This window comes from Ornithorhynchus anatinus, chromosome 14, assembly GCF_004115215.2.
Source record: "Ornithorhynchus anatinus isolate Pmale09 chromosome 14, mOrnAna1.pri.v4, whole genome shotgun sequence".
Lineage (NCBI taxonomy): Eukaryota > Metazoa > Chordata > Mammalia > Monotremata > Ornithorhynchidae > Ornithorhynchus > Ornithorhynchus anatinus.
The window spans coordinates 5815416-5842433 of record NC_041741.1 but is presented as its reverse complement, the minus strand read 5'-3'; the positions used below and the strand labels follow the sequence as shown (position 1 = coordinate 5842433).

At 39.9% G+C, this 27018-nt stretch overlaps 1 protein-coding gene across 2 annotated transcripts in view; it reads right to left on the bottom strand.

Annotated features, from left to right (window-relative positions):
• Window positions 1–27018, bottom strand: part of MDGA2 (MAM domain containing glycosylphosphatidylinositol anchor 2) — a 434436-nt gene that overhangs the window by 67228 nt on the left and 340190 nt on the right. For both annotated transcript variants that reach the window (XM_029078526.2, XM_007662937.1), the window contains 2 exons: window positions 23336–23629; window positions 2614–2883 (listed from right to left, as the gene is read on the bottom strand). In XM_029078526.2, coding sequence (XP_028934359.1) covers window positions 2614–2883; window positions 23336–23629 — 564 coding nt within the window. The remainder of the gene's footprint in view (window positions 1–2613; window positions 2884–23335; window positions 23630–27018) is intronic.

Genomic DNA, 27018 nt, shown 5'->3' with positions numbered 1-27018 from the left:
AGAGCCCGGATTAGAACCAGGCCCTTCTGACTCCCAGGTCTGTGCTCTTTCCACTAGGTCATGCTGTACTGCAGTTGGTTTACTGTTGTCTGGATTCACTTAATAGTATAGGTGAAAGAAGAAGAGATTCTGACCAGACATAAATCAAAGCAAACTTCTCAGATTCTCCCAATTTGCAGAACGTAATCACATCAGAAGAACTCTCATAGCCTTGGGTTCAAGAACATAGGAATGCTAAATTGAAATGCTCCCATTCATTCTGGTTATAAGGCAGGGGGTGGAGTGAGGGGTGGGAGAGATGGCCTTTTACTCTTTTTCTTGTCAGTTGCTCAGGATTAAAAACAATATTTCAATTCCCACATAAGCAATATTAATTCAGAATCATTTTTTGAGAAATTGCTCCATTCTGTAATGGACGCTAAAAGGCTTAACCTCAATTGCACTTCCCGGAGGACACTGGTTTGGAGTTGGGGCGGGGCTGCTCCCCGAACCCTTCCACCCTACAGAGTAACTCACTCTGTGGACCTCGTTCATTCGGCATCAGATCCTCTGTGTGCGGGAAGCAGATTTAGTATTTAAACTGTATTTGGGGGATTTTCTTGACATAAAATATGCTATTCGGTTTCACCAGTTCAGACTTAGTATAGTTTTGTTGAAAGTTTCCTCAGGCCTATGCAAGAATGGTCCCACTATCACACCTTAATTCACCCTGTACATATTCGCCCTAGTGGAAAAATTGTGGGAAAGGGAATCAGGAGACCCCGGTTCTAATGTCAGCTCTGCCACTGGCTTGCTGGATGAGCTGGGGCAAATCACTCAACTTCTCTAGACCTGTTTTCTCATTTACAAAATGGGGATGATACCTGCTATCCCTCCCCTTAGACTGACCCTCTTGTGGGACAGGGGCTGTATTCAATACCACTGTCTTCTACTTAGCCTGGCATCAAGCACAGTGCTTGGCCCATATTAAGCCCTTGATAGCACAGTTATTACTCTTAGATAACATAATAATGATCAAAAATGGTACATTTCATTGAGAAGATTTTCCTGCATGCTTCCTTAAATCCCGGCTCTCAGCTGTGTGACTTTGGCCAAGTCACTTAACTTCTCTGTGCCTCAGTTACCTCATCTGTAAAATGGGGATTAAGACTGTGAGCCTCACGTGGGACAACCTGATTACCCTATATACCCCAGCGCTTAGAACAGTGCTCTGCACATAGTAAGAGCTTAACAAATGCCAACATTATTATTATTATTATTATTATTAAAATTGAAGCTTGAAATCACTCATATACTCTACCAACGGGGGAAATGGAAGGAAACACACTTGCCTTTAACTAGGTGATCTTTCATTTATTTATGGTAACCATTAAGTGCTTACAATATACTGAGGACTACTGTAAGCACTGAGATAGGTATAAATTAATCGGGTTAGACAGAGTCCCTGTCCCACATGGGAATCACTGGGTGATTTAAGGTAAACACCAACATTACACACACTTTGTTCATCCACCTGTTAACCTTTGTTGTCCCGTCAGTCAGTCGATCCATCCATTATATTTACTGACCGCTTATACTATGCGAAGAACACTGTATTAAGTGTTTGGGAGTCAACAATAAATGACAGGTTGAAGATGCATCATAAATTTTTAATCTGTTTTATCTACCAGGGGAGCTTTAAATTAGAAATTTATCCACTGGAGACTTGAGGCTTGATGAAAAAATATTTGCAATCAAATCTACATAACAAAGTGCCATCAGTATTTGTCTCTCCATCCTTGAAATGCTAAAAATAACCTTCCCCATTAGCAACCCTGCTGGAATTTAAATTGAATTTCAGGCTAATTTTTTTGTCCACTCCCGTAACTTAGAGAGGCAGGATTCATGTTTTGAAAATAAACAAGTTGAAAGAGTAGAGTCTTTGCCCTCAAGCTACAATATTTTGCTCATAGATTTGCCAGAGATTTCGGGTGTCAAGTTCGAGATGAGAACACCGTGAATTTGTAGAGGGCTTTTATTTTTCCAAAGCACTTACTTTCACGTTACTGAACTCATTTTACCCTCACACCACCCTTATGATAGAGGGAGAAGTGCATAGTGTCCTCTCCATTTTACAGATGAAGAACCTGAGTCCCAAAGAGGTTGAGTGACTTGCCCAAGGCCACTCAGCAGACAGGTAGCAGAACTGGAACCCGAATCCAGATCTTCTGACTCCTGGCTTTGTTTCTTGCAATCAGATCACACCTCTTCCCCGGAAGCCTCCAGACTACAATTACCCACCCCTCCTTCAAAAACCCTATTGAAGGCACACCTCCTCCAGGAGGCCTTCCCTGACTGAGCCCCCCTTTCCTCTTCTCCCACTCCCTCTGTGTCACCCTGGCTTGCTTCCTTTATTCATTCCCCCTCCCGACCCCACATCACTTAACTACATATCTGTAATTTATTTATGTATATTATTGTCTGTCTTCCCCTCTAGACTGTAAGCTCAATGTGGGCAGGAAATGTGTCCGTTTATTGTTGCATCCTCCCAAGTGCTCAGTACAGTCCTCGGGACACAGTAAGCACTCGATAAATATGACTGAGTGAACAAAGCGCCACCCGACGGAAGCTCACCTGTAACGAGGAAGCTGCATCGCCCGGCGCCGGCTTCATTTATGATGTTGCAATTGTAGGTCCCGTAGTTTTCCTTTGACAGACTCTTCACAGGGTACTCCGAAGAATCTTGACCATCGAACTGACCCGTTCGCATCAGCTTGCTGTCCACTCGCCACTCGTAAGTCAGGACCCGGGTTGGGTAGGCCCTCAGCACCCGGCAACTCATCGTGACACTCCGACCCTGGCCCTGCCTTATCTCCAAGAACGCCGGCTCCACGGCTGGGGGATCTGTGAAGACAGAACGGTATATGCTGAGGGAGTCCTTATTTAATTTACCTTACAAAATTTGATCTCCTGTTTTATCATTTCACTGGTCTTCTCCGTGGAGCAATTAAGACCTTTGGAGAAAGGGCACTTCATCCTCTCCAGCAACCATCTTTATGAGGAACAGTTTGCAGGGTTAAGTTACCAGTCAGGTGATTATTATTTTACTGGCTTTGGGAGATTTTATTTCCCAGGATCACAGGTCTAACAGGGATCTATTACAACAAATTCTTGCTACCAGGGAAAATTCTAGTCACACTTTCCGTGGAAATTGTTTTTACATATAATCATCACATGCTCCTTTCAAGTTCACTTTCGAACTTAAAATCAGTCAGCAAAGGAAGGCTGTTTACATGAGCACTTCAGCATTATTATTGTTATTATGCCATTTATTAAGAGTATACTATGTGCCAAACACTATTCTAAGTGCTGGGGTAAATAGAAGATAATCCAGTTGGACACAGTCCCTGCCCCAAGTTGGGCTCACAATCTAAAGGTAATGAAGGTAATGATAATAATAACAATAGCCAAGCACTTTACCTAGGGCTGGAGTACATACAAGATAATCAGGTCCCACAAGGTGCTCACAGTCTAAGTAGGAAGGAGAATATGTATTGAATCACCACTTTGCAGATGAGGGAACCGAGGCACAGAGAAGTTAAGTTGCTTTAGGTCACCCAGCTGGCAAGTGGCAAAGCTAGGATTAGAACTCATGTCCTTTAGACACCCAGGCCCATGCTTTATCCCCTAGGCCCTGCGACTTCTTAGTAGTGAAATGTTACTTTTTAATCTTCTGCATTCATTCAGCTAAATTCTCTAGAAGACTGTTCAAAATGTTTACAGAAAACTACATTCCAAGGTAACTAAAATATCCCCAATTAAATCCAGGTGGCCTAGATATTCCAGATATTCTCCCCCTCTAGACTATAAACTCTCTGTGGGCAGGGAATATGTTTTGTATATTGTACTCTCCCAAGTACTCAGTACAGTGCTCTGTACAAAGAGCTCAGTACATACGATTGACCTTCTGGAGCACAGGTCCGGGAGTCAAAGGATCTGGGTGACCTTGGACGGGCCGCTTAACTTCTCTAAGTCTCAGGGTTCTCAGCTGTAAAATGGGGAACTGAACAAATGAGTATCATGCTTACTATTGTCTTATCCACACATCCCTAAGTACGGCCATTTGATTTGGGGCTGGCACTGCTGGTGGGGCTGCTCTAAATATTTGTAAGCACGGCAGAAGAGACGGAGACTCAAAGTCCTTTCCCCACTGTGCACACATGAAGATTGACCTTTGGTTTAAAGCTAGAGCTGCTGTTTGTAGAGCCTGTTGCTGTTTGCAATTCCAACCGCCTCAGAGAGCACCTTCGCTCAGAGAGCCTCAAATCTGCTTCACTGCTGACAGAATTGGCCTGCTGAAGATGTTAAATGTTTTAGTAAAGGTTATAAGTAGTGTAGAGGTCTTGATATTGCTTCCAATTCTCCTCTGTCTTCTGAGCTGCAGCGTTAAGGCTCACACTTCTTCGTTCTAGCTCGTTATGGGCAGGGGATGCGTCCTCTAACTCTGTTGAATTTTACTCACCCCAGTGCTTAGTACAGTGCTCTGCACATGCCACTTGTCAGCTGTGTGACTGTGGGCAAGTCACTTAACTTCTCTGTGCCTCAGTTACCTCATCTGTAAAATGGGGATTAACTGTGAGCCTCACGTGGGACAACCTGATTACTCTGTATCTACCCCAGTGCTTAGAACAGTGCTCCGCACATAGTAAGCGCTTAACAAATACCAACATTATTATAAGTGCTCAGTATAAACCACTGATTGACTGATTGAGATTGTATTTTTTCAAGTCCTTCATTGACAGTGTTCTGTCATCACCTGTCCTGACACACCAAAGCAGGAACTCACCGGCAAATCGGAACAATGTGATTCCCCAATATTTGCTCTCCCTAATCTTCTTGAAAACAATCGTGCTGGAAATCTTGAAAGTAGAATTAGTAGTAGAAGTTGTATTTATTGACCACCTACTTGTTGTGGTGCACTGTACTAGATGCTTGAAAAGTTGAGAATAAAGAAGTGACACGTTCCCTGGGATTTCCTCTGTAATAATAATAATGGTATTTACTAAGTGCTTACTATGTGCCAAGAATTGTTCTAAGCACTGGGGTAGATACAAGGTAATCCGGTTGTCCCACATGGGGCTCACAGGCTTGATCCCCATTTTACAGATGAAGTAACTGAGGCACAGAGAAGTTAAGGGACTTGCCCAAAGTCACACAGTGGACAAGCGGCGGAGCCAGGATCCGGAGTCTACACAGTGAACAAAATCCTATCTAAGAAAGGGCTCATATATTCTGCAAATTTGGGCAGCGTCAGCCACAGCATATGTGCTAAAGTGCAAGCTTTCCTGCAAACATAATTCTGCAAAAATGCAACTCCTTGTCAGAGAAATACTGGGTGTCGCTCTCCCCATCCCATAAAGGCAGCCTAAATGTGCTTTAATATGGCTCTAAAGTCAGGGAATTTCGTCTGTGCTCCTATGGGTACAGCTGAAAAGAGTGATGTGTAACTGTTGTCTTTTCCAACTCGTGCATACGATCATTATTATTACTATGATTGTTATTATTATTAATACTATTTGATATGCACTTGCTATTTTGTGAAGACTAGTCTGTGTTGGGCTATTGCACTGCTACTTGTAATTCTTAGTGTTCTTTCGGATTCTTCCTCAATCTCACAACCTCTCGCCATCTCTGCTACAAAAGAATTACCCCATTTGTATGACAGAAAACAGAATAACCAGGGAGCATCATGGAAAATGTTACTCTAGTTTAGGTTGTATGATAAAAATGAATGGCATTGCTTAAGACCATAAAGACTAAATTAGATTGTAACCTTCTGAAAAGCAGGACCTTTTATTGCACTCTCCGAATGTTTAGTTAGTATGGAACTCTGTACGTACAAAATGTTCAATAAGTTCCACTGATGACTGATAAAATGAACCTGATTTAAATGGGCCACATTACATTTAAAGGACCTGACACCTTCATTTTCCCTATCATTTTCCCTCCTTTTTGCATGGCCAATATAATTGCATCTCTACCTCTTAAGCACTTAGATACCACAGCCCTAGAAATTATGCACATATCCTGATAGTCTGCTGCTTCTCCCATCTGCAATATATCTTAATGACCATCTCCCCAACTTGATTATAAAGTCCTTGAGACTAGAGATTGTACTCTCCCAAGCACTTAGTACAGTTTTCTACATGCAGTAAGCACTCCATAAGTTCATCGATTGATTGATCTCAAATCCCTCGGCCTTTCCCAAAGAATCAAAGATGAAGAAATACCATCTTTTTATGAAGAACCTTGCCACTGTGAAGCTAGATTACGGCTGCTGTTGTACAGTTGTTGCAAATGCTGGCAAAGATGAGGCTGTTTAAATGAATGCCATTTCCAATGTCTCACCGAGACGTCGCAAATTGCTCCGCTGCCAGAAGAGGTTATGCCTGAGAAGTCAGATATGATCTACTCCACTTTGCAAGGTCTTTATCTGAGGTTGATGGCAGGTTTGCATGATACAAGATGATTGGGTTGTACACAGTCCACATCCCACGTGGGGCTTATAGTCTTAATCTCTACTTTACAGATGAGGTAACTGAGGCACAGAGAAGTGAAGTAACTTATCCAAGGTCTCACAGCAGACAATTGGCAGAGCCAAGACTAGAACCCAGGTCCTTCTGATTCCCAGGCCTCTGCTTTATCCACTAGGTCACGCTGCTTCCCTACTTTATCTTGCTTTATCATGCACATTTCTTGAGTGCTAAGCAGTGAGCAGGGCTAATTTTAAAAAGAAAGGAGATGGCAAATACGGATGAAATACATCTCCTGTTTCACTTTTTACCATGGTGATCAAGCATGAGTGATGGAAAAGATGGAGAAGAGTTTCCAAGGTGGCAAAAACATAATAAATTTGATAAGGAACTTGCAGAAAGCTAGAGCTTCATAGGCCAAAAAAGTAATCTGCCTTTCGCAGCTATACACAAAGCAAAAACTACAGAGGATTATTAGCATTCATAGCTCTGACTGAAAATCTAGATAGTAAAATTAAGGAAACCAATTTCAAAGAAAGCAAAGGGAATTCATTGTTTCCTTAGCTTTCAAGCAGCTGTTCAAAATAATCATTTTTCAAGACCCACTTGCAAGGTAGAATTTGTGTTATTTTCAGTTTTTGATACTGATGTTTGATCTCCTTGGAAAAGTGATTTAGAACCAGAGGTACTTTGATTTTTTCTTATTATTTTTTTTGAAGGGCTGCATTTGGTTGAGTTGGAAGGCAGTGTTTATATAGGCTGCTTTCTATATACAACAAAACCTTTCAAAAGAGATAATTTTCCTTGTATATAAAAAAGGAGACAGGATGGTAAATACCAAACCCAGCAATAATCCATGATGTATTTAAGGTGGATAAATGCCTCCACCCATGAAAAACCGAACCCAGAATAGTCAAACGTGCACAAAACATTTAAGTAGGTATATTAACTAAAGATTTTATAGAGATTTTTACAGTTTATAGAGACAAGGAGAAATATTTTACAAAACACACTTCAAAAGCAAGCAAGCTTTTTTATACACAGGGTTTACCTGTGCAGGAATTTATTTATTCAGTCATATTTATTGAGTGCTCACTGTGTGCAGAGCACTGTAGTATGTGCTTAGGAGAGTACAATATAACAATTAAACCTGGTTGGTTCTCCTGACACTGGAATGGGGTGAGGCAGAGATTCTCCAGAAATGTTTCAAGAAAGACAAGAAATCCTCTTGGGAATCATTCAGGATGCACATTCCCTAAATGGCAGCTGGATCCAAAACCCCTGGACTGACACATGGAAACAGCTTGATTAAAAAAATAGCATTCTGTGAATTTGTGCCTTTCAAACAGTGGGTGAGAATGGCCTTAAAAATGTCAGGTGAAGGATCAGAATCCAAGAAATATATCTAGGATTAAAGGTTGGTTTCAGTTTATTACATTTGTCATTTCAATTTGCAAAAGCATCTGGAATTTTTTCCCAGGTACTTTAAGATGGACGAGTATGTCTAAAAACTAAATTTTTAGTCAATTTATTCACTGAGATTAAAATTATTGTGAAATCTATTCAGGAGTTTGAAAGGAAAGTCAATCTTGAACAACAATTTCAGAGCCCATTCTGTACTGAAATATTCATCTACTGACAGGAATATGAAAATGCAAGATCAACAAGGTGGTGTGATATTATTGTTGTTGTTGTTACATTTTGTTAAGCACTTACAATGTGTCACACACTGTTCTAGGCTCTGTTCTAGGCTCTGGGGTAGATTAGGAGTTAATCAGGTTGGAGAGGGGCGGGTGCTTATTATCAGGAGTGAAAAGGATAATACAATCACTGATTCTAACAGTAAAGCACTGGATAATGCACATTCTGACGTACAGCAGTGAACAGGCTCCCATTGAGGGTGGGAAAGCAAGGGTCTAAAAGGAAATAGAAAATCTGACCGGGAACTACAATTCCCAGAATCACCCTTATTCCCACCACAAATAACCCCAACTCTACCTGCCCAAACTACCCCACCTTTTCCTCTTTCTCCAGATGAGCCCTCATCTCAGCCCCCTGACATTTCTGTAACCTCATCACAGCTCTGTCTGGAGATTTAAGACTGGTCTGGGGGAGATTGTGGAAGATGAGTAGATGGCTTTTCGAAGGATATAAAGCTACTTCTCTAAAATTTGAAGGAACAGTGGGATGGTGATGAAATACCAGAGGGCTAATGCGGAAAGGAAAAGTAGCAAAACATTTTGACTGATGTATGGGAAGGAGATCTTAAAAATGGGTAGAAGAAAAATATCCAAGTACAAACATCTACTTTGTCAAAAAACAATAACAAAAAAAAACTTTTAACAGGCTGCGGGATATGGGACACATATCTTCTGCCTGATTTTATAGTGTACTGTGTTGAAGCAGATGTGAATGGATTAAACATCTTTATCAACAGCTGGCTGCTGTAAAAATAACAATGTGCATTACAATGTGCTCTATCCAGCACTTTATTCATTTGAAACCTCCAGTACCTCTGATCTGTATTAATCAATCCACTAGAATGTAAGCTCCTCGAAGTTAGGGATCATTTTTATTATTATTATTATTATTATTATGTCTACTAATTCTATTGTATTGTCCTCTCCCAAGTACCTAGAATAATGGCCTGCACACAGTAAAAATGGAAAAAAAATACCATTCACTGCTTCACTGATTTACTGTGCACTTATTTGAGGTAGAATACTGTATTAAGTGTTTAGCAGAATACGACAGAGTTGGTGATAAACCCATTTCAACTCCCTAGAAGGAAGGGAGGAGTTTGGGAAAATTAAGTTGTTCTCCTTCTCTGGGTTTTCTGCATAAAATCTTTTAGGAGTTCTAGTTGGTTCTCTTGGGCAGAGCAGAGAAGTCTTCTTTTAAAAGAATACTAGTCTACAGAACTGTCCATATCAACAAAGTTTAAGGATTACTTGGGAAATTTTAACTTTTTTAAAGTGCGCATAATCAGTCCTGATCTTTCATTCATTCATTCAATAGTATTTATTGAGCGCTTACTATGTACAGAGCACTGTACTAAGCGCTTGGAATGTACAATTCGGCAACAGATAGAAACAGTCCCTGCCCATTGACGGGCTTACAGTCTAGTCGGGGGAGACAAACAGACAAAAACAAGACAACTTAATAGCAATAAATATTTGTTAAGTGCTTACTATGTGCCAAGCACTATACTAAGCTCTGGGGTGGACACAAGCAAATCAAGCTGGACACAGTCCCTGTACCATGTGGGGCTCGCAGTCTCGTCAACAAATGAGTTAAATGATAATAATTACAAAGTCAACGATAGTGAGAAGACTTCCAAAGGTCATTTAGTCAATCCTCTGCCTCTGGGGAGGGAAATAACGGGAAAGGGAGAATTCTCTACCTTTAGAGTACAGGGCTACCATTTTATTTTTGGAGTTTTTAAAATTTTAAGATCACTGAAGTTGAACATTTCATTTATAACAATGAATAAAGAAAACAAGATCTTCCAAGGAGATCTGAAGAAATGGTAGAATTTTTGCATTGACTTAGCCATAAAAAATTCATTCATTCACTGTATTTGTTAAGCACTTACTGCATGCAGAATGAGCCCGTTGTTGGGCGTTGTTGGGCAGGGATTGTCTCTGTCTTTTGCCAAATTGTACATTTCAAGCGCTCAGTACAGTGCTCTGCACACAGTAAGCGCTAATAAATACTGTTGAATGCAGAACACTGTACAAAGCACTTGAAGCGGTGACATTCCCTGCCACAACGAGCTCACAGATTACCAACAAAAAAAATCCTAAGTATCTTTCTTCTTTTTCACCAAGATGAAGGTGGAGTGGTAAAAGGTTAATAAACACCAGATACTTTATAATGAAATGCTACAGTACAATTTACTTTTAATTTATGGGATTTACTAGACAGTGGCAAACACTTAAGCTTAATTTATTATAAATTGGAATTGTACGGGGCAATTATTTTTTTTTCAACAGGAAGTGTGTGTCCCTCAATACAGAAGGTTCATGTGAGAGTAAAACACGATCACATACTTCTATCCATCTATGAACCTATCATTACAATAGGCTGGATATCAGATTCCCCTAACAATCATGTTCTTATTTGCACTTCGTTAATTGCTTCTTCTTAATGAATGGAGCTATGTAAATCTTGTCACTTGTGATGATCTGTCAGAGGAATGATAATGCAAGTCTAGCTGAGGGAAAATGAAATGAGACAAAAATAGCTCCTGTGGATTGTTCCTGATGATTTGTGTGACACGCGTGAGGTTGATTAATGGCATGGTGATATGCCTTGCCTGAACTTAATCACTTCTATAACAGTTAATATTGACAAAGGGGAAATGAATGATGTGAAACCATCTTCATCCACGGGTCCTGGAATTTTAAACACTCAGCCACTGTGGAGGAAACTGCTCCTTTCCTCTGCCTGAGCTTGATTTCCCAAGTGAGACATTTCCTGTAGACACTACTGCAGACCATGCCCGGGACGTTAAAAGATGGCACTGCCGACGGTAGAATCGAATCAATCATGTGGGTGGGGGCTGCAGTGAACTTTGACCCATCGACAACCCTGACCCTACTGAAAGACAGTTCCACCAAAAGACAGTTCCTGCTTGGATTTGTTTACCTCATGCCAAGCTCTGCGGCTGTCTTGGAAATGGTCTCTTCAACTCAATATTCTGAAAGCTTCAGTTCAATCAAATGATTATATTAATTGAGTGCTTCCTCTGTGCAGAGCACTGCTCTAAGGGCTTGGGAGAGCACAATACGACAGAGTTAGCAGACACATTCCCTGACCACAGTTGAGGAGACTTAGGCACAGAGATGTTAATTGATTGTCTCTAGGTCAAGCAGCAGGTAAGTGGCAGAGTCAGAATCAGAATTCAGGTCCTCTGACTCCCAGATCCATGCTTTTTCCACAGACAGCATCGACTTCCAAAATGCCCGTTATTTGCAGACCGAGGAAATTTGCTTAGGAAATGAGACCCTGAGGTTTTCAATGGGCTAGACAGGCCTCAGCTCTATCCATGAGGAAATCGAGCATGGTAGTAATCAGAAGTCCCTGCACACAGACATGAGCAAAGCGAAAATCTAGTTCAGCACGCTTTACCACAACACATTCTTTCACTATATGGTTGGGCTAGAAGACTGACAGGGAATTAGGGGGTTTGCCTGGCAGCATCCTACAACACAAACCTGTTTGGATCCAGGGGGCTGCAGGATCAGAAACAGTGAAATGTACAAGCTGCCAGCCTCTGGACAGTGCTCGCAGAGTGGGTTTTTCTGAACAGGGGTTTTTGCAAGATTACAACCCCATATTGGAGGAGAACAGGGTGAAAACTTGTGAGTTTCTCTCAATACCTGCTCAGGGCAACGAGATATACAGTGTGGCTCAGTGGAAAGAGCCCGAGCTTGAAGTCAGAGGTCATGGGTTTGAATCCCGACTCCGCGCCTTGTCAGCTGTGTGACTGTGGGCAAGTCACTTCACTTCTCTGTGCCTCAGTTCCCTCATCTGTAAAATGGGGATGAAGACTGTGAGCCTCATGTGGGACAACCACATTCCCCTGTATCTACCACAGCGCTTAGAACAGTGCTCTGCACGTAGTAAGCACTTAACAAATACCAACATTATTATATGCAATTCCACTCAAAGGAATTGAAGAGATTCAGATATGAAGGTTTCAGTTAACATTTAAAAATCTGTGGGGCTAATGATGGAAAAAAAAAGACAAATTCTTAAAAATTATTTTCCTCTAAACTAATTACAGTTGAGATTATTCTAGAGCTTACTAAGAGCTCCTGGAGTGTGCTGGACTGTGAGCTCGTTATGGGCAGGAATGTATCTGTTGTCATATACTCTCCTAAGCACCTAGTACAGTTCTTTGCACACCCCAAACACTCAATAAATTTGATTAAATGAATAAGTGATAATTCTGAATTCAAATGATTTTCAGCCTTCAAATACACCTTCTTCCAAACAATAGCTATTTTGCTTTTACTGTAATTTAATAATATTTCTGCTTCTTTTGAGCAAATATTTGGAGCTCCATTCTTCAATACATCCTTTTTATGTTGCATGCCCATCCCCCCTAACATTTCCGGTGAGTTAAGGACAACCCAGACCCAGAGCATTTAATTTAATTAATTAATCATAAGAAGGCAATTGACTACTGAAATTATGCAGGTATAAAGCCACCGTGCCTCCATGCACATGCTGATTCAGTGTGGGACAGAGACTGTGTCCTATTTGACCATCTTCTCAGCCTTTAGTACAGAATTTAAAACAGTAAATGCTTAATAAATGTCATAACTGACAGAGCTTATCATACATGACCTAAAGAAATTCTCAGTTTACACCAAACCCAAATTTTCTATTAGTGATTTCTCCCTTTTTATAATTAAATTATCAAAATGCCAAGGAGTGACCCCCTGATCATTTGTATTAGAAAATGTGAAATCGGCTTAATGAAGGGAGCACTTTTTGACGGGAGTCCTTCTATTTAGCTCGGTAGCATGTCTCTCAAAATGATATTTCCGGTTGACATTTCCATTCTTCTTACATCATAATAATGGGATGAGCACATTTGGTTCATCTCTCGGAAACAATCATGCAGAAGTCATAAATGCTTCTTCTCAGTATAAATGACGGGAACTTATTGCATTTTTTTTTGAGAGTTTATTCCAGCCAAAGGTACTTTTCTAAATCGCCTATGTGAAAAAGCGTGCATGTGCTCTCACTTCGAGGCATATTTTTCCTTCGGTGTCGTCATCTTGAATACCAAGGGCAGATGCTTGATCAATCTATTTCAAAGATACTGGATCTTCAAAATAGGTATCAAAAGTGACAGTCTGTGGTTTTTCCTTTAGACTGAATTCACTGACAAACCAAACTGAACTATGATTCCAGCCTGCCTGATCATCACAAATGAATACAGATTGGAGAACTTTGGAAAGCCACTTCAAGACTTGTCTGAAATCATATCTCCTCCAGGAAGCCTTCCCTGATTTAACTGCTCACCTCCCTACTCCAGATCCCTGACAACCACTACTTCAGCACTTCTATGTCATCTAGGCACTTGGAGTAGTTTCACCTCTACTTCCTTCGCACACTATACTCTATTTCTCTTAATGTCTGTCTCCCCCTCTAGACTGTAAGCTCATTGTAGAGAGGGAATGTGCTGTTTATAGTTATATTGTATTTTCCCAAGTGCTTAGTACCATGCTTTGCACATGGTAAGCACTCAATAAATACGATTGAATGAATGAATGCATATTGCTTCCCACTATCACTACTATATTTTAGTGCCTGTCTATCCCTCAGACTGAGGTTCTCGAAGAAACTGGTGTGTGTCTATTAATTATATCGTTCTCTCCCATGCAATTAGAAGATGTTTAACACATTCTATCGATTGGTTGAACTCCATAACTAAATGACAAAAATATTTTTAAACTAAGTTAGATCAAAAAACTGATTCTTATCAATAGGACCACCAAAGTATATGAAATATAGAGAGCATTTTACTTGTTCCAGAGCAATGGAATTCTGAGGACTAATTACCAATTTTTTTTAAAAATGGATTCAATAGCAATGGTTACACAATGTACCAATCAGAACCTTAGTGCTCTGGAAGAGATACTCCTTCTTTCAAAGTCTCTAACTTACTACCAAGGAGTTATTTTGTTGTTCCACCAACTCATTCAGTGATTTTTTTTTTTTATATATTTGAACTAAGGAAAATTGCTTCATGAAAGAGTTTGGATTAATCTTTCAAAAGCAGGTATATAAAATCTATTCCCTAGATTATCTAAAATGAAGCAAGACAAATCAATTTGACAGAGTAACTGAATGCAATCCTTTATGTGGAAAAAGCTGCATGAACCACTACCAACAACTCTATCATGATCAACCTAGCCACTGAACATCTGCTGTGTACAGAGCGTGGTCCCAGGAACTGAGGGCTGGAGCATTCCATGGCCTAGTGGGTAGAGTACAAGTCCAGGAGTCAGAAGGTCATGGGTTCTAATCCTAGCTCTGCCACTTTGCTGCTGCACAACCTTGGACAAATCACTTCACTTGTTTGTGCCTCAGTTCCCTCATCTGCAGAATGGGGATTGAGACTGTGCTCCATCTGGGTCAGGGACCGTGCCCTGGCCAATTTACTTGTATCCACCCCAGCACTTGGTACACAGTCTGGCACAAAGTAAGCACTTAAAAAAACCATAATTATTAAGACACTTTTCGTGCCCTTGAGGATTCTACAATCTAAAGAAAAAGACAAATTGCCAAACACACAGTAAGTAAAAGTGTCAGGAGACAATTAAATATATTAGAAAATATTGCGCTAAATTAGCTCATAAAATGATGACAAAGAAAGGAATTAGTTAAGAAGTGCCTGTTGAGGTGCTTTTGTTTTGTTTTTTTATCAGAGGGCTCTGAAGCTGGGGAGGGATGAGGTTTGATGGGTGTGAGGGAACAGGGCAAGGAGTGAGGAGATTGAACCGTTGTATTAATAGTAGTAATGGTATTTATTGAGTGCCCATTTGGTGCAGTGCACTGTACCAAACCCTTGGGAAGTGTGGAATAAAGAAGTGATACATCCCACGTTACCTGCCTGCAGGGAATTTACACTCTAATATGGGGGAAACACATAAAAATATTTATAACTAGGACTGTTAAAATAAATAATTGAACGTATAGTGTACCAGGAACAGTTGGAAGACTAACAGTTTATTTAAAAGAGGCTTCCTCCATTAGAGTTTAGGCTCACTGTGGGCAAAATCTTTTAACTTATTTGTATTGTGTCATTCCAGGCACTCAATAAATACAACTATTACTACTCTACCACCACCATAACCACCAAACAACTTTTGCTGTTCAGATTCTTTCAAACTTAATTGATAATTTAACAGATTCTAATAAGCAGCAGTATATTCTGTGAGAGAAATGAGGGTATGTTTTTTTCTAGAGGCATTTAAAATGATTACTTGGAGATATTTCCCCCCTCTGATTTCCTTCTCTTTTTTCATCCCCATCACCCCACAAAACTATTCACTCATTCATTCAATGGTATTTATTGAGCGCTTACTGTGTACAGAGCACTGTACTACGTCAATTCTAGATCATGGCACTCGAGATCTAATCATTTTTGAGGCTTCCATTTGAACAACTCAATGTGGGCAGAATCTGCACTACCGGTACTCCGCCATAAAAAGAATTCTCCAGACATTTTAATTTTAAGAGGATACCTTAATTGACTATTTTCTTCCACTCTGGGATTCTAATGGTATGCCTTTTCTGGTTCCGTGAATCTACACTCCTGCATTTTACATGTAGCTGCCTTACTTGTTTTAGACAAGAAGAAGAAATCTCTCATCTATTGTTGTGTCTACTTCTCTTGGTTTCCATTTGTGTTCAACCAGGCTTGTTCCTCTCTATCTGGGGACTTTATCCGTGAAATTGACTTTCAAGCTTATCAAATGTGTCCACCTTTTTTACTCCCAGGCTGCACAAAGATAAAGGTTAAATTTCAAATAGTTTACCAGGGTGCTTTACGCTATTTGTCACCCTGTTAGATGTTACAAACAATATCTTGTCTCATCCCCATTGTCTTTCTGGGATTTTACCTTTGTTTAATCTATGTCAGGTTTCCCGCCAATCATCAGATTTGCTGAAATTGGAGGTAGCTTTGTTTCAGCCAATTACAAAGCTCCTTTCACTACAATTTGGAGAAAGTGTGATAATGACCTTCTCCCTCTAACCCCAACAGTCTATTAACATTATATCCCCAGGATTTCATGTAAAAAAAACTAACTGGTATTTTTCAAAAGCCACTTTCAGTGGGTTTTTCAAACGTCATAAAAAAAAACAACTGGTGGGAGTTGAATGAAAGGACAATTAAGGCAAGAATGTGTTTCAGTTGCACTGAAAGGGGCAGGTTTAGGAGTGAAGTTTACCTTATTAAACTTTGATTTCCTTAACCTCATCTGAGATAAATCTAACCTTTAGAAGCAAATCACCTAATTTCTATTTCTCTATATTTCTAATATTTGCATAATCATTACCACCTGCTGGTCAATGGACACACAATGCTTTTGATCTTGGTAAGTGTAAGAATGTCCCCATCAAATTGTTTTACCGCTCAGGCCATACTCTTGTTAATTTTGTTTCTATTTCCATCACTGTTTAAGGTTTCCCTCCCTATGACTCATTTAGCAAAATTAGCAAAATACACTTCATAATTGAACATCTACCCTGATCACTGGACAAAATCATCTTTCTGGACAGGTTTTCCATATTTCATCCTGTGCTCTGAGAGAAGACCCTAACAAACAGAAGTTATTAAAGTAAGGCACAGTATAAACTGCATTTTCTAAAGTTTTCAAGTAGATACCAAACAAATAGGTGAATGATTGACATTTGGGCAGATTATGGCACTGGCAGTCCAATTCTGAGCTTGCTATCTTAAAGATCCTGCATTAGAATACAATTTTGAAGCGTAAAAATCAGGGAAGTCAATATATAATCCAACTCTGCAGAGTAAAATTTATTATGCCAAAAACTAACTTGGGGCCTTGTTTTGATTTTTGGAGATAGCTGTAATCTGTATAAGGCCAGCAAGCTTTCTGGAAAAGAACAATTTACTAGAAGAGTGAAATTCAGGCCCCCCAAATCCAGGTTAAAAAAACCCAAACATCTAGTTTGACCAAATGATAATACCATTTGAAGGAAATGTGTTTCTTTTGATTTGAAATCAGAATGCCTACTCAATTTTTCATAGGATATGGTATCTCAAAATTGAATTTGAGATATTGAGACAAAATTGAGACAAAAACATACAGAAAGAGTGTGATACAGAGATAAAGACAGAGAAAGAGGCAATGTTCTCTGATGTCATCCTTCCACTGGACTCACTCTGTGCTTTTCTTGCTCCTCTCTCCTTTTCCTCTCATCCCATCCTTTTTCTTTCTACCCTCTTTCTTTCCTCTATCCTGCCCTCTTCTCAATACCCTAGGAGGCTGGAGTCACTCTTTTAAACGAGACGTTACATGAATAATAATAATAATTATAATAATGATGGTATTTGTTAAGCATTTACTGTGTGCGAAGCACTGTTCTAAGCGTTGGGGTAGATACAAGGTCATCAGGTTGTCTCACATGGGGCTCACAGTCTTAATCCCCATTTTACCGATGAGGTAACTGAGGCACAGAGAAGTTAAGGGACTTGCTCAAAATCACACAGCTGTTTGGCGGCGGAGTTGGTATTAGAACCCATGACCTCTGACTCCCAAGATGGTGCTCTTGCCACTAAACCACACTGCTTCTCTCATAAAGAGACTGGTCTCTACCCTGAATATCAGAGACAGCTGCAGCAACAGGAGTGAAGAAGGTGCACATCAGTGTTTTCCCAAGTTCACTCACTGAGAGCTTATTGTGTGCACAGCACTGTACTAAGCACTTGGGAGAGTAAAATACAACAAAAAACGACACATTCCCTGCCCACAATGAACATACAGTCAAGGGCTTAGGTCGGTGCTCTGCATACAGTAAATACTGATAAATACTAATTATTGATTGACAGCGACCATGGAGTCATAGATTACCCACCGGCCATGGAGTTGCGGTAGCCACACTTGAGCCTGCTCCGGACCAAAAATTTAAAGCCACAAATAGCTAAGTAAACTCCCTCCACCTACACAAACACCACAATACCCTTTCCTCAAATCAACTCATCCCTCTCCTATACTTCAGCCTTCACCCCACAAGCACTTATGTTCTTACTTGCCCATCTCGTTCCAAGCACTTATGTACGTATCTTTCTATTCTGGTTTTTCCCCTATTTGTCATTCATTTTAATGTCGCTCTCGGACTCCCTGACTAGAGTGCACGCACCTTGATGGTAGGGATTATGCGTACTTATTCTAGTATACTCTCCCAAACGCTTAGTTCGGTGTTCTGCACACAGTCAGTGCCACTGATTGAAAGAGACACAGCCTCACACAGTTAACAAATACGACCTCTTAATCTGAATCTTCAGTCTCCTGTAGAATTCCTCCAGTTCTTTTTAAAAGGGGAAATATATTCAGGAAAGATGAAGATAGGGACATAGGACCATTGTAAAACAGGGTTTCCAATAATTTTGTTTAAGCCTGTTCAAACAGATCAGGCATGGAAAGGAATTTCAAATCAGCATCGTAAGTATTAAAAATGCATATGGAGGGATCAGTATACTGTTTAAAAATTAAACTGCTTTATAAAATACCCAACAAAAGCTTCTTGGGCTTTTCTTGAGCCGGCAAATTGAAAAGTATATTTTATAAAAATGTTACTTACCCCATTCCCCCAGTCTCATGGGTGGGAGGAAAGGGGTCCTCATGAATATTAATTGCTTTTTTAAAATATTAGACTGACTTCAGCTTCTCTGGGCAGAATTAAGGCAGAATTAAAAGAGCTATAGGATGGGCTAAGATGTTTCGATCTAACCACGCGACTCCTTGAGACAAACAAGGTGTTCTACTCAATATTCCATTGTGCTAGTGCTCAAGAAAGGTATGGATGCTTTTAAAAATATTAAACACTTTCCTAGTAAATGAAAATCTCTCTCGCTCACCTTTCGGCTAACTGTACTTCAATTTTCTGCCTTTGGGGGATAATGAAATTGAGAGCTGTGTTTGTCGGCTTAGCTCTTACTCCAACATTCCATGGGTGGTCTACTACTGAGACCTTTGTCAGCTTAAAGTTGTCACCCAATGTCAGGCTAATTAATTAAAATGTTGTCCATGAGCTTGTAAATGCCTCAGAGTCTTGGATACCTCCTTTCTATATGAATATCGCGAATAGCTCTCAGGTATCCAGAGCTAATCAATAATTACTTTGTCAGTGATATTCGCTTAGCTGAAGCCCCTGGTAACAGTGACAGCTTTAAGGAGCTTCCCTTTGAAACCAGATTAACATTCACAAAGCAGAAGCACGAACTCCACACATCCATTAACCACAGAGCTGCCAAAACGTTTAGGGCAAAGGAGGCTTGGGAAAGAGGCAGGAAACTTTGGTACTGTTAGGGGACAGAGTATGTCATTGCATGAACAGTCCAGAGTTCTGTTCTAATTTTGACTTTTTTTTAGGTGTAGTTAACTGCTTATTGCCAGTGGAAAAGCATGTACAGACATCCAACTTGGATCCTCTCTTATTTGGGCCGGGGAGGGGCGGGGGGAGTTTTCCTTCAGGACAAATGCCGTTTGATGTGAATGACTGCAGTTACCCAGGGAAAGTGACTATCTGGTTGAGAAACCTGCATTTTCTCAGTATCTGAAACCTGCTGAGATTATCATATGATCTGCTCCATTTTTGGATTGTCATTCTTTATATTTCAGAACCCACACAAAATTACTCTTTGATTTATTCTAACTACTTCATCATATCTTTTATATTGCTCTGCAGTTTGCCTTTAATTTTCCATTTATTATGAGGACCACCAAATTCCATTTGATTGTGCATTCATTCTGAAGACAATTCATGCAGCTCCTTTCTGCTTTCCCTCAGAGAGAAGTTCCTTTCTCCTGACCTGTTTTGAATCCACTGCCCTCACCCAATTCTTTCTTCCTGTGGAAACTGTAGATACCAGTAGAGATTTTAAAAGGACACAGAGAGAAAATAGTCAGAGATGGACGTATTTTAGCATGACGGTTCCATGCGATCATAAACTTTGTGGTCAAGGATAATGTCTACTCATTCTAATATCCTCTCCTAAGCGCTTAGTACTGAGCTCTGCACACAGTAAACACTCAATGAATACTATTGATTGTTGATAAAAGATTATACCCAGTTCTCCTATGACATAGGAGTTGTGACTTTACAGAAGCCTGCATGAAGAAAAACTATCACTTGTGGTAGTCAGTCAAGTTGCCATTACATGCTTGTGTACGATCATTTCTTTTGACACCAGAGAGACGTATGTCCAATTTCACAATTATTGAGTGCTTACTGTGTGCAGAGCACTGTACTAAGCATGTTTCGTCAGAAGAAAGTTCCTTAATTCTCTGACATTCTATTCCGAAGGCTGAGTGAGAAGAGGACTGACATATCGATCAGCCTCTTTGAAACAGATTTATTAAAGTATATCAATAGATCATGTCTGCTACAGCCCATTTCTAGCTCTTGAACACAGTGCTGTAATTTTAGGTGGAACTAATTTAACCCATGAGGGAGATCTAGCCCTTAGCCAACAAAGGAAAATTCAATGCAGTCTAATTTTTTCTTCACTGATCTGTAAGGTGATTATTTCAAAATAAGATCGGTGTCCTAAAAGGTTTCACAAGTGCTTTGAAAAACGACGCATTTAAAATGCCTATTTCCTAAAATAGTATTTTATGGGATCCCAAAGTACAGTTACGGCCATATAGGATGTGGATATTAAGAGAAAGCCATAAATTACAATAGAGCACCTCGCTTTTCGATATCGCCGCTTGATAAAGTGAATGCTTTAATATCAGATTATATATAACTGATATACCTTCTTCAGTAAGGGTTCTATGCAGGCAGAATAATGAAACTTCCAAAATTGTCTTTTCTTCACCCAGGAGACTAAGTTGTGCAACTTTAGCTCACTACATTTTAAGGGGTTTAAAACTCTTGTCTCATGAAAAAAGAGAGAAAATGGAGGAAGAGATGAAAGCACAGGTGCTTTTGACTTGCCAAGTGACTTGGTCCAGCTCCATTTGCTTGTCCTCCTGCCCCTTCCTCTTGGAGAAGGGCAGGAAACATAATGAAATGAAGTTACAAATTTTTTTTAAAAAAAGGAATCAACTGGGAGTTTCAAAGTTCTCTGTTCCCTTATGCTCTGCTTTTTCCACTTTAAAAATAAATCCAAACTTTGTGGTTTACTCTTCAATTTCTCTTCCCTATATGACAATAGTTTTTACATTTTATGTTCTGCTACTTTTTATTTCTAGAGCTGAAAAGTCCCACAGGGTTCACTGTACCTAAAATGCTTAATAAATACTATTATACCAGGGTGATGAAGACATCCTCAGTAGTACATGGAACTCTCTGAGGGTCCTCTGTTCCTAACTTTCACTAAGCTTTACCTACCTGTGACAGGAAAAGACAAATTTATAAGAGATATGGAATAAGGCAAAAAAAACCCCAACTTTCAAATGATCTTTCTATTTTTAACAGATCATTAGATAACAAATCTCATACAGATTTAGTCATTTGAAATCCCTAGAATTTTACGTACCAACTATGTTGAATTTCTCTCTTTTTTTTTTTTAAGGGGAAGGGATATTTGTTACTGTTCTAAGCACTAGGATAGATACAAGTTAATCAGACAGGATACAGCCCCTGTCCCACATGGGGCTCACAATCAAGTAGGAGGAAGATGGAATTGAATCCCCATTGTTTGCTGTTGAGAAAACTGAGGCACAAAGAAAGAACTAAGTGACTTACCCAAGATCACAAAGCAGGCAAGAGGAGGAACCGGGATAAGAACCTAGATCTTCTGGCTTCCTGGCCCATGTTTTATTCACTAATCCCATTAGTGTGGAAATACCCATGCTATTAGTTTCATTGGTACACATATTCAGTTTCCAGCATCCAGATACAAATGCCCTCAACTTGCTTCCTTCATATCAGCCAGTCAAAACTTAGAGGGATATAGGGTGGTGAAAATTCACAGTTCAATCTAAATTAAAGGAGGCTTTTAATGTCTCCTGCCGGTGGTTTTTCTTCTAAGGTCCATTGTCTTGCTATTTTAAAAATACTTTAAAAATAAAATATGTATGCAGGAAAGTACTGGAAAAGTCTAGTCAGGGCAGGGAGCTTTTTTCTTTAAGCTAATGACAAAATCATAGCAATTGACACTTTAAGGACCGTAGGTGAGACATCTCTATATCTTAAAGGCCTAAAGCAGAGTGGGGTTATTACTTTTTCCCTAGTACTCAGGCTTCTAAAATGAAGATCTCTTCTCAGGAACAATTACTAGTTAAAATTACACCACCAATGCTACTAGTTTCATAAGCCCATATAGTCAGTTGTCTTGAATATAGACACAAATGCCAACAACCTGCTTCCTTCACACCAGTGAAAATGTAGAGGAATTTGGGGTGGTGAAAATTCACAAATTCAATCTAAATTAAAGGATATTTTTAAGGCACCACATAGATAGGCGAATACATTATAAAAAGGCCTTCAAATTAATTATTTTTTCCCATACTTAGAACAATTAATTCACGAGCAGAAATAAGCAATAAACAGAAAGGAATAACTGGCTAGGTCTGCAGAGGCAAAGCTATTTGGAAATTGAGTTATTTTCTGAGACCAAGGGACAAGACACAGAACCACTTGGGCTAATTTGGACAAAACCAAGCCACCATTCCCCAATTTAACTCCGCTTAACCAAATCACTGTACAATCCTCTATTTTGCCTGTACATACTTATACAGGTCTTCACAGTTTAAATATGCACAACCAAAGCAGACAAAAAGATGACTCTAGGGATACTTACCCTTCCATTCTGTGCATACCAATTCAATCTAAAAGACTTCAGAAAGCCATGACAGAAACTAAGAGCATAAAAGTATTGAAATCACAACGATTGGCTCCACATTCAAAATCAGCTCTATTAGTTTCTAGCATGGCTTAGTTCCCGCTTCCCCTGGAAATACTGGAAGCCACATGGTCTAGTGGAAAGAGCATGGGCCTGGGTATCAGAGGATCTGCATTCTAAGCCCAACTCAGTCACTTTTATGCTGGCACATAAGTGCTCAAGAAATGCCATTTAAAAAAATATAGGATGTACTTACACTGGACAATGAGCTGTACCAAAGCTTCCCTGGGTTTCACGTTAAATCCATTGTACTGGCTTGTCTGACACTTGTACAGTCCTGACATTTCCCTGGACACATTCACAATCCTCAGCGTTCCGTCATAACTTTCCATCTGCATGGACCCATCGGGCATCGCGACTTCCTTGTCCGCTCTAGACCACAGGATAATGGGTTTGGGCTTCCCGGTCACTTGGCACTGCAGTTCTATGGTGTCGCCTTCTCTGGTGACCAAAGGTGATTTTTCCTGTGGAACAGTCAGATTGGGTGGAACTTGAAATGGGAAAAAGAAAATGTTTTAATGTTAGTAAACACTGACAGAGTTTATTACCAAGTAGGCAACTGTAAGGAATCACAGTTGCCTTGGACACATCATGAGGTGAACCCAACCAATCCAACTTTTAGGGCATGTGGTCTCCCAAACTATTCAATAATAAAAAAAAAAATGCAAACCATAAACCTTGAAGGCTGAACATTTTTTAAATAAAGGAATCTGCATTAAAATCTATTGGCTCCTAGAAAATATGTACCTGAAAGATTGGGTTTAATTTGTATTCAGGGGTAATGAATTAAAAAAAAAAGATTGGAGATGTTTGAATCCTTTCTGCTGTCTAATCAATGTCATCCAGTCCAGGAATACAAAGCACAGATCTTCCATCCACTTTTTTGAGATCTAGTTTGCCTGTCTGATGAAAAACCTCCTTTAGCTATACCAAAAGTAAATACTTTTTTTTTTTAAGTATAGGGAGACTTTATCCATTTTCCAATATAAATACATGAACATCTATTTATTTTCCCCTATTTTTATTGATCGCAATAATGCCGCACCACTATTTTCCATTTGTATTTTTCTATAAGAATCTAATAGTAATTAATCTGAAAATTCCCTTGTGAAATAGGTGAAAAATATTATCATTGCCAGCTGAGAGGAAACAAATTTAGCTTAGCTGGATATTTTCTTTCATGGTGTCTTTTGCTGAGACGACATGTTTAGCCATGCTTGCTGATAAGATTCTCCCTTTAAAAATAGAATAGTCGGTACTAGTAGAAATGCTATTGATTGAGCAGCTCTAGGCGCCTGGGAAAGTACTAGAGAAGCACAAGACGTATGCCCTGCCCTCCACGCGCTTATGATCTAATGGAAAGGCTTACAAGGCAACAGGTGGGTAGCTATCATCAGGTGGAATGAAAGATATGAGCTAAGCAGTGGCTGAGAAGGGAAGGTACGGTGGGACAGAGATAATTGCAACAATGAATTTGGGTTTTTGAAAGTTTAAAGCAAAAGGAAAGGGAAAGAGTGATCCATGCAGCAGAATGAGGGATGGACTGGAGTAGGGAGAAAGGTCAGCGAGGAGGTAGATACAAGAGTCAAAGCAGGATAGGATAAGTGTTTGGATCAGCATGATGGCAGTTTGGATGGAGAGGAAAGGACTTATTTTAGCAACAATAACAGCTCTGGAACATCATTCCATACATCAAAGGGTTTTTTGTTGTTGTTGTTGCTGTTTTTTGTTTTCTAAGCATTATAAAATCTTTTCCTGGTGCATCAGAGCATGGTCTAGTGGGTAGAGCATGGGTCTGGGAGTCAGAAGGAACTGCGTTCTACTCCCAGCTCTGCCTCTTGTCTGCTGGGTGACCTAGGGCAAGTTGCTTGACTTCTCTGCGTCTCGGTCAAAACGCCATTAAAAAACTTGCACTAGGCTTAAAAGTCTTCGGTTGAATGTTAAGTCGTGAAAAGTTAGTCTCTCTCTCTCTCTCCTCTCCTAGTTGTGTGTGTGTGTGTGTTGTGTTCATCTGTGGTTTCATGCTCACGGTTGGTGGCCACTTAAGGTTGTACCTGGTTGGGAGTTATGACTTGTGGGTTTTGTTGGCTTTGAAGGGCACCTGTCCTCACATGGCATCTTGGAGGACTCACAGTCTTAAACCCCATTTTGCAGATGAGGAAGTATTGCACGAAGAAGTTAAGTGACTTGCCCAAGGTCACACATCAGACACGTGATGGAGCCGGCAGTAGAACCTAGGTCCTCTAACTCCCAGGCCCATGCTCTTTCTACTAGACCACACTGCTTCATTATTATTCTTCTTATTGTTCCTTTCTAACGCAAAGTGATCAAAATTATTAGATTTGTCTGAATACAAAAACATTAATAAGCATATTAAAGGTTAGAGTTTCCTATTTAAAGCTTGAAATATTGAAATGCTTTGCATTTCTAAAACCCCTAACAATAAGGTCCTGGTTTCCAAAGTCATATGCATGCTTTTCATTCCGGTTTAGATGTGTTTTGCTTTTAGGTGATTATAAGACAGTAGAAATGTATTTCCTTCATAATCTTTCTCTGAAATATAAAGTAGGTCATTTGGAAGTAGCAAATCTAAGCTCCCCAGCAGCTATTCTCTCAGTACAAATAATACAGTACACATGCAGCTGCATATAAAATGGAGCAGTGTCAGTCTGTTGCTAAGGGACCACTTGTGAAAGGCTCCACAAAATCTCAACAAACTCAAATTTGGACAATCGTCTTGATGCTAAGCAACACCACAATGATGATTTCACTGAAATGATAATAACAACAACAATAATAGTAATTGTTAAGTGCTTACTATATACCAAGCACTCCATTAAGTGCCAAGGTAGATTATACGATCATCAGGTCAGATACAGTCCCTGTCCACACAGTGCTTCACTATCCTGTTTCCACTAGGCCATTGTGTGGTTTTTTTCCCTTTGATTCTATTTCAAATAACTCAAAATTGCATTGATCATTACGAGATGAATCTATCAAAGTCACGGCAGCTATATTTTCAAGCTCCCCCCAATGGTAGTATTTATAAAATGGTTCATTCAGTCAGTCAATCGTATTAAGTGTTTACTGTGTGCAGAGCACTCTACTAAGCGCATTGGAGAGTATAATATAACAATAAACCGATACATTCCCAGGTTACAACAAGCTTCCAGAATGGTTGGATGGAGGCAGAGCTGGATTAACACAGGGGTTCTCGGGACTCAAGCCCAGGGCCGCCAGGCTGAAGGTCCCCCCAATATCACAACCGACAGTCCCTGCCAAATGTCTCCCCTCCTCTCTCTTCCCGGTGGTGGAAAGACCTTTCCTACCGGGAGCTCTGGTATACGATTGATACATGGAGGTGCAAGTGGAGAGTGTGAGGTAGGGTGGGTGATGAGAAGATGAAGGACCCAAAGTGATTCTCTTAAAATGACATTTTTGTCTGTTTCTGCATTAAAATGAAGATGACGTGATCTCACTTATCTCGTAATTCCCTCTAACCCTCAAAATTAGCACGATCTTCTGAATCACTAGGAGAAAATGAAGCATTCTGAGATATGAAACCAACATCTTCTTTTATCCTGGAATAAATCCCAAACCAGGAACCCTAGGCTTCTCCGTAAATTCTGAGGCTTAGCTCTGGAAAGCTTCCAGCCTGGATGGTGGGTATGTCTCAATTATCATTTTAAATTAAGTCGAACAGTAGTCAGATGTGTTTGAAAATGGTCCAAGACAAGAAAGGGAAATGGAGGAGCCTGAGGATTTCTCACTGAATCACAGAGCATTTTATTCATCTTGTCATGCATTGTAGAGTGGGATGGTCTGTTGACAATCCTCTATTTCTGAGAGGCCAGAGGATACATTTAAAAACACACCAAA